Below are 12839 nucleotides of genomic sequence, written 5' to 3'. Positions count from 1 at the left end.
GAGCCTGGATACGGCCACAGACCGACAGGACCAACACACATCTCAGTGTAAAACAACCTGAGCACTCAAACCTTCTTTCTTCAGTCAGTCTTGTCTGCTCTGTGTCTTGAGTTTCATGTTGGCTCAGGCACACACAGTGAACCAGGTGAAGTGAAGAGAACAGGTGGTGTTGTTGCTCATATCTAATATGGTGTTACAATAAGGTCCTTACCATTGAGGAAAATGATTGGCACTACATTGACTGATAATTAAAGAATGACTATATCTCTGTGCCACGAGGTTAATAATATTTTACAGCAGTTTTGATTTTTTGTTAACAGTTTGCACTGTTTTTGTCTATTGGTGTATTTGTTTTGTCTGTATTAATCACTGAAGTCATGAGAATGATCTAAAATTCAGTATAAAACTCAAATGTAAAAGTAGAATAAACACGTTCCCTTCAGGAAATGTTCAAAGTAAAATCTGTGGCTGTAAAGACAATTCATGTTTGTTCAGTGTTAGGGAACGAGAAAATACAGCAGTTGTGTTTGTTCTTAATAAAATGATTTTATGTTTGAACCTCCTCTTGGTTGGTGCCATGTGTTCACAATAGATACCTGGTATTTATCTGTGCTGCCTTCTGTTTTAAGTGACTGAGGTTCAAATCCCAGAGTGCTGTTATCTGTAACCGATGAAGTTATCAGGGTGTCAGTGAAAAACTGTCCTCTGAGCAATTAAATGAGTTGATTAAAAACTATATGTACGGTCTTATAATCGTCAGTGTGCACATTTAGTTCAGCATGTAAGAAAATGATTTAGGCTTTGTAAAAGCAGGTACGATTCATGAATCAGTCACGGTAAGTAAAAATGTGAAATTTAATGAGGTGAAAGTCATTTTCAGAAATCAAGAAAAAAACAAGATCATCAATGCTGTCACAGCGTCAAAATCAGGTACCTTTCAATTAGTCCTAGAATAGATCTGAAAGGGTACAAACTTTTTAAAAAAAGATAGACTAGGGATTGATACGGGGAGGGAAAGACAAGTAGTCATGGCTTGTGGTTCAGAATCGTCCGGAACGCTCTCTGTCTCTGGAGCGACGTCTCTCGTGGTCACGGCCACCTCCACCTCCTCCGCCTCCACCTGCGCCACCACCTCCTCCTCCGCCTCCACCTCCGCCTCCTCCACCTCCCCGACCCCTGTCCCTCGAGCGAGAGCGCCTCTCTCTCGATCGAGACCGGGACTTATGGCGGCTGTGGACGTGAAGAAAGAGCGATTGTTAATTGTTATAAAAACAACTTTGTCTGCAGGTTCAGGTAAGTGCCTGAATGTAAAACAATGGAAGTGTTTGTACCCCTTCCTCCGACGCCCGTAGAGCTCTCTCCTCAGTTCACGTGAGATGGGCTTCAGATGCATGAAGTTACAGAAGCCACCACGAGTGCATTCCCTGTGGAGAGAAAGCAACGCTGATCAGTTACAGCAGAGAAGAGCAAGACAGGAAGTCACGTCTGAGGTGGAGGACTGATGATTGCGACCAAGTTTTACACAGCAGCCACAGAGATGAGCTACACACTGTAGATGCTGTTAACGAAAGCTCCAGGTCAGAACCTATAAATCACTGACATGATAACAGGGGGTCCAGAGCGGTTGAAATTATTTTTGGGATGTTGGCAAAAAAAAAAAAAAAAAAAATAGTCTGGAGCCTTGTAGACCAGCTGCTATTATCAAACAACAAAGGGATCTATATCTGCCAATATGGATCAGCAATTAGTATATTTAGAAAGAACACCTCTATCAGCAGGTTTTAGCTGAGTCAGACACATATTTATGCAGTATTACTGTATATTCAAGAGTGGCATATTTAGTAAAACCGCTATGTGGGTTTCTATGAAAGGGTGATGGTAAGTCACAGCTGGAGATATATCATGTAAATTCAGTCTCCCGCTTGGATGCTAAGATAGATTATAACATTAGAAGTTCAACATAAATATAAAGTATAATGCTTAAAAAAAAAAAATCAGACCGTAGGAGCCGGGGATGGCTGCCAATAGAGGCGGGGAAATAAAGAGATGCAGCATAGTATCATGATATTTTGCGAGACCATATTTTATCAATACACAAACGCCAAGTATCGATATTTTGAATATAAACTATTAATATTGCATTGGGGCTGTTAAATATACAGAGTGGAACTTCCTACTTGTATTATCAAATAGTCCGACATTAATCTTAAAGAATGAGTGTTTCATTGAGCACATTGTTTCACGCAGCACTCACCCCATTTCATATTGGCGACAGCAGGCTTCTCTGAAGTCTGTGACGGGGGAGAGCTCAGCGTGGATGGGCTGTCCATTGAACCACCGATTATTCAGGTCTATCACAGCCTTCTCAGCGTCCTCTTCATACCGGAACTATGACGGACCATCAAGAGACAGGGAAGAGATGAAAACCACCGGCTCTGGATCCAAGCTAAACAACATGGCATTACAGCAGAGGTACCATATGTGGCTTTTAGACTCAGACACCCACCTTCACATACACATTTCCTACTAGGTGGTCCCCGAGGTTGTCACATACGTTCATCTCCTCCACCTCTCCGTACTTCTCCTCCATCTCAGTGAAGACCTCCTGAAAGTGAAAAGTGAAGTGTAACGTGAGGTATTTGTTGCAATGTTGAGTAAGAGTCCATTAAAAGGAATAGTTTGCTTTCTGTTAGGGTGTTCGATGAGACGATTGCCACCCCTCTAATGTGTGTATGGTCGAAATGAGGCGACAGACAGAAGCTAATTAGCTTAGCTAAGAACAAAGACTGGAAACAGGGGTAAACATCTCGTCTGGCTCTGTCAAATGGTAACAAAATCCACCTACCAGCACCTCTAAAGCTCACTGATCATTATAATATATCTTCTCATCTAACTCTCCACTAGAAAGCTAATTAGCATGAAGCATCATTTCCTCAAATAAAAGTTAAAAGAAATGTACGAGCTGCAGAGTGGCGGTCAGACCGGCCCTACACGAGACATTCAGAACGTACCTCAAAAAACTCGTCATAGTGCTCCTGCATCTCCATGTCACTGATGGCACCTAGTGATAAGAGAAAATGATAATAGGAAAATAAAACAATAACATGTGGATATAGTTTATCATTTCTTTGATAAAGTATGTGTTTGACAGGCACCTCAGATTTAACTCCTTTCAGGTTACTATTTGCTAATTTATATTTAGCCAGGGCCAAGCTGGTCATTACTATCTGTAAACTTTATCACTCCTATCACAGAAAATAAATAGGAAGTAGGAGTCCTGTCTGGCAGCACCTTAATTCCCTAATTTATAAACACAACGTCTCCCCCCCATAAATATATATTTTGGAATAATTGTCCTTGCTTTTCCAGAACGGGTTTGAAAACTAGTTCCTATTGGTGAGCCGACCTTTCAACAGTGAGAGCTTTTACTAACATATTGGTCTCCCTCTTACACCTCAAGAATACTGTGCAAACCTCTACTTCTCTGTAGATATAGAAGGTATAGAAACACTCACAGGTCAGACCATCAGCAGACTGGGCACTGTTCTGAGGGTTCCGGTAAATGTTCAGGAGGGCAATCGTCTGAAAGAAAAGAAGCAAATTATTGGGATGATTAGTTATGATTAAGAGTGGGTATCGACATGCAGCGCGTTCTTTGGTACTGAAGATAGAACAACAATAGAACAAAATAGAAATATTTCAAAGAAAATACCTTTGATTGTAAAGTACAAAAGTCAGATTTCATATGCAGCAAGAAAATATCAGACACAATGGAGATATTTTTTGCAATCCTACGGGTTGACGCTAGGTTAAGAATATATAGAAAAGCACTTAAAACACACCCACTGGCATGGTGAATCAAAGATGGGTATGACATGTGACTAGGATGTGTGGATCACAGATACAACTAGAAAGTTAAGTTAACTATATTTGTAAAGCCCTAACACTAAACATTAACCCTTTAAAACCTAAAACCTTTATTATAATGGCCATATACATGAAATTTGACCTCTGGATTTAGCCCATCCTAAGCATTTAGGAGCAGTGGGCCGCTGTGAGGCGTCCCCAAGGACTCTTTGCATGCACAGACAGTAGGAGCTGGGGATCGAACAAAGAACGACCCGCTCAGCCACTGAGCCACGGCCGCCACGACGCTTTCAGACCCAAGTCTGAAAGCGTTGTGGCGGCGAAATGAGAAAAATATTGTTTTCCCTTTATCGGTGTATTTTAGGACACTTTAGAACAAAATAATTTACGATCTTACCTGGCTGAATGTCGGCTTATTGTGTAATCTGGAGCAGCGGTCGCCATGTCGACAAGCTCCAATTTTGAAATAAAAGGAGCAATTGACCCTAAAGAAGAGAGAAAACAATGAAGAGGTAAATTACAAAGAAAGTTGCCAATTAATTTTCTTTCAACTGAATATTCAATTCATCGACTAATCGTTTCAGGTCTTTCGGTATTCATCACATTTTTTATATTTGAGCAGGGTTAAACTAGAGATAAATGTATTTTAAGTGATATAGATAGATTAAAAGAAACAGAGTGAACCAAATAAAAAGAACCCCTTAATGGGTAACACCACCTCAATCAATTAAGATTTACAATGTTATTTACATGGCCTACGAATGTACAGTCAACATTTGTGAAAGTAAGCTGCTCTTGCTAAAAGCCAGAAACCACCGAAGCAGATTTATGTGAAGCTACTCCATAGAAAATAAATGGGGGACTGATTGAATTGACCCCCAGTATGTTTGTTTTCTTTACCTCCTAAATGAGCTTTATTCTACTGCAGTGTTCTCAGCTCTTGAATAGAAAATGTACCCATTTAGTAAGAACATTAGTAAAGTTCTCAGTGTCTATAACATCTTTTATATATGTCTATGACAGTTCCAAATTTTTTTTAACTTGATTCACATTTTTAAAAGAGTTTTACTCTGGAAGAGAGTTGTTCATGATTATAAATATATGTTTTTGTACTACCTCGGGCAAAAGGATTAACATGTATGAATTCCTAAAAATGGGCGTAGTTCCCCTTTAATTCGCTTAGTAACAGAGTGAGAAGCTTAGTTAAATAACGTTACTAGTGTGTATCCCACTGAAACAAAAGGTTCCTATGGGCTTCATAAAGTGGCTAACTACCGTTAGCTAACTCAAGGGTAGATGGTAGTTAGTGCATCAGTTTAAATAGTATTTAATTTGTAGAGTGATTCATTTTAATTCAGAAAAAGTAACCCTGTATGGTTGGGTTTTTTCAGACCATCCTAGCACTGCTCAGCCCCCAGATGTTAAGGCGCTAGCAGTCGCAGCGCGGTATTTTACAAACGTTAGCCAGCGTGCTAACACTAGCGTGCTAGCACTAGCTTAGCTGTTGGTCGCGTGAGCCGGTGTAACGTCCACTGCTACAGACTGAAAACACCGCTGTATATGGTGCTACTGGTCAAAGGGGACCTAAGCAGAAAAATATAACACAATGGCTTAACAATAAACAAAATAAACGTTAACTACTTACTTATCTTTCTCTGTCCCAAAAATGGACGCCAGGTATTCCGCCATCTTGGCTCGCCTGTGCTCAACCTGCAGCAGCAACGACAGGACATCCGTCTCCTCTCCTTCACAATAAATGTGTAATCTACAAATATGTAGTTTACTGACAATTGAGCAATCTAATGTAATCAAATGCAATGTCCCTACAGTAAATGTTATCTTCGTGAAGCTCATATATTGCGTAATTAAAACATTATGTAGTTTTTGTTTACACTGTCTCTGGAAGTTATTGATTCAAGGGTGTGGGTTTTAGAGTTCAGTTTGCGGTTAGACAATTGTATCCTCATATTATCATTTACGCTTAAATACAAATAGGGTTAGATTTTATTTTATAGTTTCATTTTAGTCTAGCATGCTCACTGTACTGTTTTTTTTTGGTTAATGGACATATATATGAAATTGTACTGCTTGCCTGTTCTAGATGCCCTAAAACTATAACTGTAAAAAATATATATATACAATAATAATTGTCTTTGGTACTATTCGTCTATGAAAGTGTCCGTTATCCTTAAGCTGTCGTTGAAATCGGATATAAAACATTGCTGGTTTTCAGTCTTTTATGAGAAGTTGCGGAACGTAAACTGTGAAACGTCCTATTTATCTGCACTTTTTAAGTACTTTAGAACGATACTTAAAAATGAACGCCTTTATTTTGAAGGCAGGACACAATAACCGGATATTTGTCAACATAGGTCATTTCCGTCTTTAGCGTGACTTTCAAAACAAGAGTTGCTTTCATACTGTAAATACACACGTGTAGCACCCTCTACCTCTAAACCTGCTGCTTAAAGCATGCAGTAAATTATGAGTTACAATTTTGCATTTAAACGTGGAGATTTGAAATGGTCCGAGGTAAAGTAATTATGTAATATACTAATATTCCTTGACTGCAGGGGTCTGTTATTAAGGAGTGGAACCAAAACAAGGTAAATGTTATATTCAGGACCACCAAGTGCGATTGTATATAAATGCAAATGAAGTGTGCATTATCATTTTCTTATTAAAGCATGAAATATACACATGGTGCCATAGAATTCAAATAATCTTTACTACTAACAATAACTTACATTATTCATGCTTTTTACATACCACTTTATTATTGTATTTTTTAATTTTTTTAAAAATTGTGATCCGCAGGGATCCACATTATGAAAGACATAAATGAGGCATTTAAAAACAAAGTCATACCCTCTGTCAAATGATTATAGCCACAAACAAGACCAATTTGGGTCCATCAAAATAAGTTTATTAGTAAACTTGACACATTTCTGCATTTAATTAGAGAAAATTCAACCAATAAGGGTTAAAAACATAACATGTAAACCATTTACAAAACACCATCATTATACCTACAGACATCTGTTTGTTCTTATAATATTTTATAGATTAACAGAAATGCAACAGTTCAAACCTATGAGTCCATAAACGCCGTAGTCATGATGATGTATATTAAAGAAAACAAAGAGCTTCTTTGTGGACAGGCCATGCTTGTTTTGTCACTGAATATCACAGTATGTCTGCTTATTCTTTACAAGTCTGCAAGACCAAATGGCCAACCACAGTCATGTGCATCAATATAGCCATCACATAAACCTTACTATTGCAAAACAAGGCAGGATTAAGAACTGGGCAAAGGATAACTACCCCTGCAAACCACATCTAGGACCCCATACCCAGAGGGACCAGGTACTGGATTGGTACGGGACATTAGGTGGCCCCTGCACAGTACTGAGATGTTGTGGAGAGGAACTGTGTTCAAACTCAGTTGGAATACCTTTAATATGATAAATGTGGTCCACAAACGGAGCAAAATGTTTTGGGGAATATGTGTAGGGAGGGGCTAAATAGAACCACACAGCTTTAAACGAGGGCCCCCTAGCGGACCAATCTTGTCCTGTTGCAAGTAATCAAAATACTTAATTTCAAACTCCTGGCCTAGTTATACAGATGAACAGCCTGAAGGAACCACGAAGAATATCAAAACAAAAATTCAATGGAGGATGCACAACATGTTAGTTACTTAGTGGAATTATTGTTTTGTTAAACAACTGAAGAGTGGGTTATTTAAATAAAGGACTACCATGACATTTAAATCTGATGAGGAAACATATAGGCCTAATTAATTAAAACACCAAAGTTCATATCCTAGCCATGTATACTGATAATACGATTCCAAATTATATAACGTGAATAAAGTCCACACTTAATAAAGACAAGTTACATTTTGTATTTTTAGGGTAACGTTAACTGTCTCGTTAGTCTCCGCCCCTCCTCTGAGTGTGTGTAGTTGACGAAAAACTTGCATGATACGACCCGACTGTGTGAGTTTTGAGTGCTTATCTACCACAGTTGAACATAATCCAACATCTTCTAAGGCTGACATTTTAAGAGGTATGGATGTGTCTGAGACAGATGTGCTTGTTAAAAGGAAAGTGGACTTAAACCGCGGACATAGTGTGGCTCTGTTTGATGCGCTTAGAGCCTTCCCGCTATTTTGTGGCTAACTAACTAGCTAGCTAACGTTAGCTGTTGTTGATTACTTAGCTTCGTGGGAAGAGGCCGCCTGCCGTCAAGCTAGCTAGTCATTTAAACACACTCACGGAGCACCAGCAAACTTCCGTTAACGCTAAACTAACACTGCTAACACCGCGGCTCGTGTGGCTTTCTCGCAATCTGGAAAACACCGTCAGGTTTGAGGATAAACTCCGTTAACGTGTTAGCAGTTCTGTGTTAGCTGGTTGCTAACAGCAATAAAGTGGACAGACTGATCTCCGACCAGCCTCAAACACAGAGTGCGTATACACCCAGACACGATTAAAACTGTCTTTTAGTCCACACTTCTCTGAATATTCTCAGTTTGTGTTTAACTGAGCATTGGCTCCGTGTATTCAGTCGCTCTGAGCGGTTAGTTTTCCACGGAAGCTCGTGTCGTATTTGTCGCGGCTGCTCTCGGAAGTCTTGTACGCTGTAAACCTTTAGCCAGGATTTCCGGCTCCTTTCCATTTGCCCTATGTTGTTTTGTTTCCGTTTATTCTATTTCCGTTTTAAAAGTTTTCTTCGCGCAGAGTTAAAGTTTGATTTAGCGAATATTTGTGCGATATTTGCGCGATGCGTTTCTAGGATATTTAACCATTGATCGACAGTTGGTTGATGGGCTGCCTCGCGCCGCGGTGCATTCGTTTGCAAAATAGTAGCTAACTTGGTTCAGTGTAGACCAGATTCAGTATACCGGCATGTGTATCCCGCTGTATATATTTTTATTAATAACTTTTGTTTTCTTCTACAACATGTGTTTATGATGTATAAATATGTTTGCTTACTTATTTTTGGTTACTTTGGCCTACCATTTGGCCTTAACGTGCCAAAGCCTCGCCCTCGAGTTGGCTAACGTTAGCACTAGGATCAGTCAGAGAACTGTTCCAGGCGGTCAGTGAGGAGTCGAGGCTGAAAGGCCTTTATAGTAGAAACCCCCAAATTGCAGTTCCACATTTACGTCATCGACCCTCACGTTTACACACTGAAGCCGAAATATTCTCTATTATTGTGACATCAATATTTCAAACTTTTTGGATGCCTTTTAAGTAGTTTGTGCTCCTGAACTTTACACTTACAGAAAAATAAAGGGGAAATCACCAGAAGTTATTTTCCTGCTGTCACATTATTGTGTTAAGGGAAATGTTGTCAATATTGAATTATAATCTTTATGGCATTATAAAAATAACCACCACCATTTATGCCATTTCAAACTAATTTCATGGTCTTCTATTATTATATTGAATACTTTGGGGGTTGTTGATGACATCTAATGACGTCACCGTTGGCCTCTGAAAAATATGTTTGTGTATATATATGTATATGTTATAACGGTACATACATATAATAGTACATACAGTATGTATAGTATGCTCAGTAGAATTCAGCTAAGGGGGTTGACACAGTGGCATGACCGCCCCTACAATTAAATAGCTCTACAATTTAGGGTCTCAACTAACATGTATTAGTTAGTCATTGTCAGTTAATCAGTGTTTTACAAAATATATATATTAAAAGAAATACCTTTCATTACTTTCCTACAGTTTGGCTCTCTGCATAAAACAGAATGTCTAAAGGTGAACCAGAAGAGATGATAGAGATCGAGATCGATGAACAGGAGAAGCAGGCATGTCTGGAGGAAGGGTAAGCTAGATAATGGTGATTTAACTTGCACTTGTAATAAATACACATGTACAGTTATTTCACCCTCTCTTCTTTCACATATAGTGTTGAGGAGCAGACCATCACTGCATCAGACTTGATTCAACAAGATATCGACATCAATGAGCCCGTTGGCAATTTAAAGAAGCTTTTGGAGCCCCGGATCCAAATATCACTGGATGCATATGATATCTGCTTACAGGACATTCAGGTAACAATGTGTACATAAATCAAGCACGTCAAGATTTCTTTATGATTTCATAATTACAGGTGCGTACTGTAAGTCTGATAGTAGTCTCTGGAGCTGCAAAGTGTGGAATTGCCTCTCTTTTCAGCTCTGATTCAACAATCTGTCGTATTCCTCCTTGTAGCTTCACCCCGACCACAGCCTCTTCGACCAGGGAGTAAAGACAGATGGCACAGTGCAGCTCAGCCTGCAGATAATAACCAAGCCAGGTACTGAGAAGATGCTTCAAAGATCAGTGAATATATAAATAGCTTTATGTTGGTTTAATTGGCACTTACACCACATCAACCTCACCTACTTGTGTGGTTTTTTTCCCCCTCATCCAGGTGAGGAGAAGTTGAACATTTTGGAGATTGTGAAGCCGGTGGAAACGGTCGAGGTGGTGATTGATCCAGATGCAGCGGGAGAGGAGGGCACTCTGATGGAGGAGGGTCATCTCATTGCCGTGGATCGGTCTGGCCTGTCTGACGAGACGTCGGAGCAGGTTACACGCTGGGCCGCAGCACTTGAAGGCTACCGCAAAGAGCAGGTTCGCCTGGGCATACCATATGGTGAGGACAACTTAAGATGAGATACATCTGTGTCGGAAACCAATCCTTAATGTGGTAACAAGTAAATGTGATTGTGTATGATGTTTCTCTCTCTCTCTCTCTCTCTCCTCAGATCCTGTGCTCTGGTCAGCTGACCAGGTGATCCACTGGGCTGTGTGGGTAATGAAAGAGTTTAACATCGACGAGATGGAAATAGGCAGCATTCACATCCCGGGTCGTGATCTGTGCTTATTCAGCCAGGAAGAGTTCCTTCAGAAAGTGCCCAACGGAGAGATACTCTGGAGTCACCTGGAACTCCTGCGCAAATGTAAGTCACAGAGTTATTTAGGTGTTAGGAGAGTATGTGTCAACAGAGGTGAAATGAAGGCCTAAATTGCATCTTGTTTGTATCTGAGAAAGTCCTTATGGCCTAATGAATGTGTCCTAACCCTTTGTATTCATTTCAGATGTGTTGGCGAGCCAGGACCAGTCTGGAGGGGACGCTACTGTTACCATTGATCAACGTAAGTAAAAATCTGCCAAAGGCTCTCCATGAAACGTGAAAATGCTTCTGTAGACACTGTCAGCTCAGGACTAGATTTGGGCAGTCAGGAGCTGCTCAAGTTATCTGATCTGATGAGACACAACACAGAGAACTCGTGTACTTGCCTACAGGGCAGCGACGCGATTAAGAACAAAGCTCGTACATTTAAAGGGAGAAATTGTCCATTTACTTACAAATGGAATGGCTCTATTTACAGCATATCAGTTGTTCTGGTCATTGATATTCTGTTCATCTTTAACCTTTTCTGTCTGCGTCTCCAGCTGTGCAGATAATCCCAACTCAGGTGAGCACACCCACTACCATTAAGGTGCTGAAGCAGAGCCGTGGCCCCAGAACTCCCCGGATCTCTGGAGGAGAGGAGCGCAGCTCACCTGGTAACCGCACAGGTAAAAGTCACTCGGCAACTCATTAGACAAGCATTTCATTGTTTAAGCCATATGTTAAATGCTGCGTTTCTCTGGTGCCAGGCAACAACGGCCAGATCCAGCTTTGGCAGTTCCTGCTGGAGCTGCTGACAGACAAGGATGCGAGAGACTGCATCTCTTGGGTGGGCGAGGAGGGCGAGTTCAAACTCAACCAGCCGGAGCTTGTGGCACAGAAATGGGGCCAGCGCAAGAACAAGCCTACTATGAACTATGAGAAACTCAGCAGAGCCCTCAGGTTTGTTTCTTTTCTTTATAAAGATGTGCTCCAGTGGCTTAGTATTGCTCAATGGTCACATGACGAAGCTCCCCCAGACGAAGACATTGTACATATCATATGTATAATCTGGAGCCCTGTTCACAGAGAGATTCTGCAATACTGCCATAAAGAAGATCTGCAATTATGCCAGCTTTGCGGCGGCATAATGTCGCCCTAGAGCGTGATTACAGATAACACGCCAGCATCACAGAAGCTGAACGTCTTTGTTTCACTTGACAAAATACCGTAGGATGTTATTTGGGCTTTATGCAGCGAGATTCTGACTTCCGTGTTCTCATTTTAGGTATTACTACGACGGGGACATGATCAGCAAGGTGCAGGGCAAGCGCTTCGTCTACAAGTTTGTGTGCGACCTGAGAACTCTGATCGGCTACAGCGCTGCCGAGCTCAACAACCTGGTGACCGACTGCGAGCAGAAGAAACTGGCTCGCATGCAGATGCACGGCATCGGACATCCCATCACGACGGTGACGCTGGCCACCACCACGCTAGACAAAGACAGTTAAGAGGAGGCCGCGTTAAAGCGCCCTCCAGCTGCCAAAGTGTGCTCTCCACCGCTGACTGGAAATGAAATCAACTTTCTTCTTCTTCTTCTTCTTCTGACACAACTGTGTCCAGCAGGCACAGAAACGCAAGGCTGATCCCTGATCAGCGTGGACTATCAACTTTATCATTGTCTTTACTGTTCGAAGTTTGACTGAGGCGGGTAAAAGGGTGTTTTTTTTGTATCTTTTCCTTAACTCTAACCAAGAGAAGTGTGTTCAGAATGAGGCGGCCGAATGTGAGAAATGTTGTGTGCGTCTGACTGAATGCTTGAATGCATGACTGAGTTATGCGCTTTGTGTAATGCGTTCATTGTCTCTAGTTTAGGATCATTTCCACTGTATATACCGGTATTTCATGTTTTTGATAGTCACCAGGACAAGTGTATTTTCATACTTTCCATTAATAGACCTGTTTTGTATTTTATTTAGTGTTTGTTCCCTGAATCGTTGGACCCTTTTTTTGTCCACTAGAGGGAATAAAGTGGCAAGCATTTTTTCTAAACGTCTGA

The 12839-nt window shown here is 40.8% G+C and overlaps 2 protein-coding genes across 4 annotated transcripts; one reads left to right on the top strand and one right to left on the bottom strand.

Annotated features, from left to right (window-relative positions):
* Positions 1-836: 836 nt before the first annotated feature.
* Positions 837-5578, bottom strand: u2af1 (U2 small nuclear RNA auxiliary factor 1). Its single transcript, XM_076107054.1, has 8 exons — positions 5513-5578; positions 4265-4352; positions 3516-3582; positions 3012-3061; positions 2507-2605; positions 2255-2388; positions 1332-1424; positions 837-1230 (listed from the first exon to the last, which is right to left on the bottom strand). The coding sequence occupies exons 1-8, from the start codon at positions 5554-5556 to the stop codon at positions 1041-1043; spliced, it is 765 nt and encodes a 254-aa protein (XP_075963169.1). The 5' UTR covers positions 5557-5578; the 3' UTR covers positions 837-1040.
* Positions 5579-7815: 2237 nt separating this feature from the next.
* Positions 7816-12832, top strand: gabpa (GA binding protein transcription factor subunit alpha). 3 transcript variants are annotated; one of them, XM_076107049.1, is made up of 10 exons: positions 7816-7938; positions 9624-9723; positions 9808-9952; positions 10113-10197; positions 10315-10539; positions 10652-10846; positions 10986-11042; positions 11344-11469; positions 11551-11743; positions 12069-12832. In XM_076107049.1, exons 2-10 carry the CDS (start codon positions 9647-9649, stop codon positions 12289-12291), a joined length of 1326 nt encoding a protein of 441 aa, XP_075963164.1. In that variant the 5' UTR covers positions 7816-7938; positions 9624-9646; the 3' UTR covers positions 12292-12832. The 3 variants fall into 3 exon arrangements, with proteins under 3 accessions (XP_075963164.1, XP_075963165.1, XP_075963166.1); XM_076107050.1 differs by having other exon boundaries at positions 7850-7868; XM_076107051.1 differs by lacking the exon at positions 7816-7938 and adding an exon at positions 8099-8339.
* Positions 12833-12839: the final 7 nt, after the last annotated feature.

This window comes from Anarhichas minor, unplaced genomic scaffold, assembly GCF_050575085.1.
Source record: "Anarhichas minor isolate MPS153535 unplaced genomic scaffold, ASM5057508v1 ptg000004l, whole genome shotgun sequence".
In the NCBI taxonomy this organism is placed as follows: domain Eukaryota; kingdom Metazoa; phylum Chordata; class Actinopteri; order Perciformes; family Anarhichadidae; genus Anarhichas; species Anarhichas minor.
Note: the sequence above shows the minus strand (reverse complement) of the source record. Positions and strands in the feature narration are given on the sequence as shown.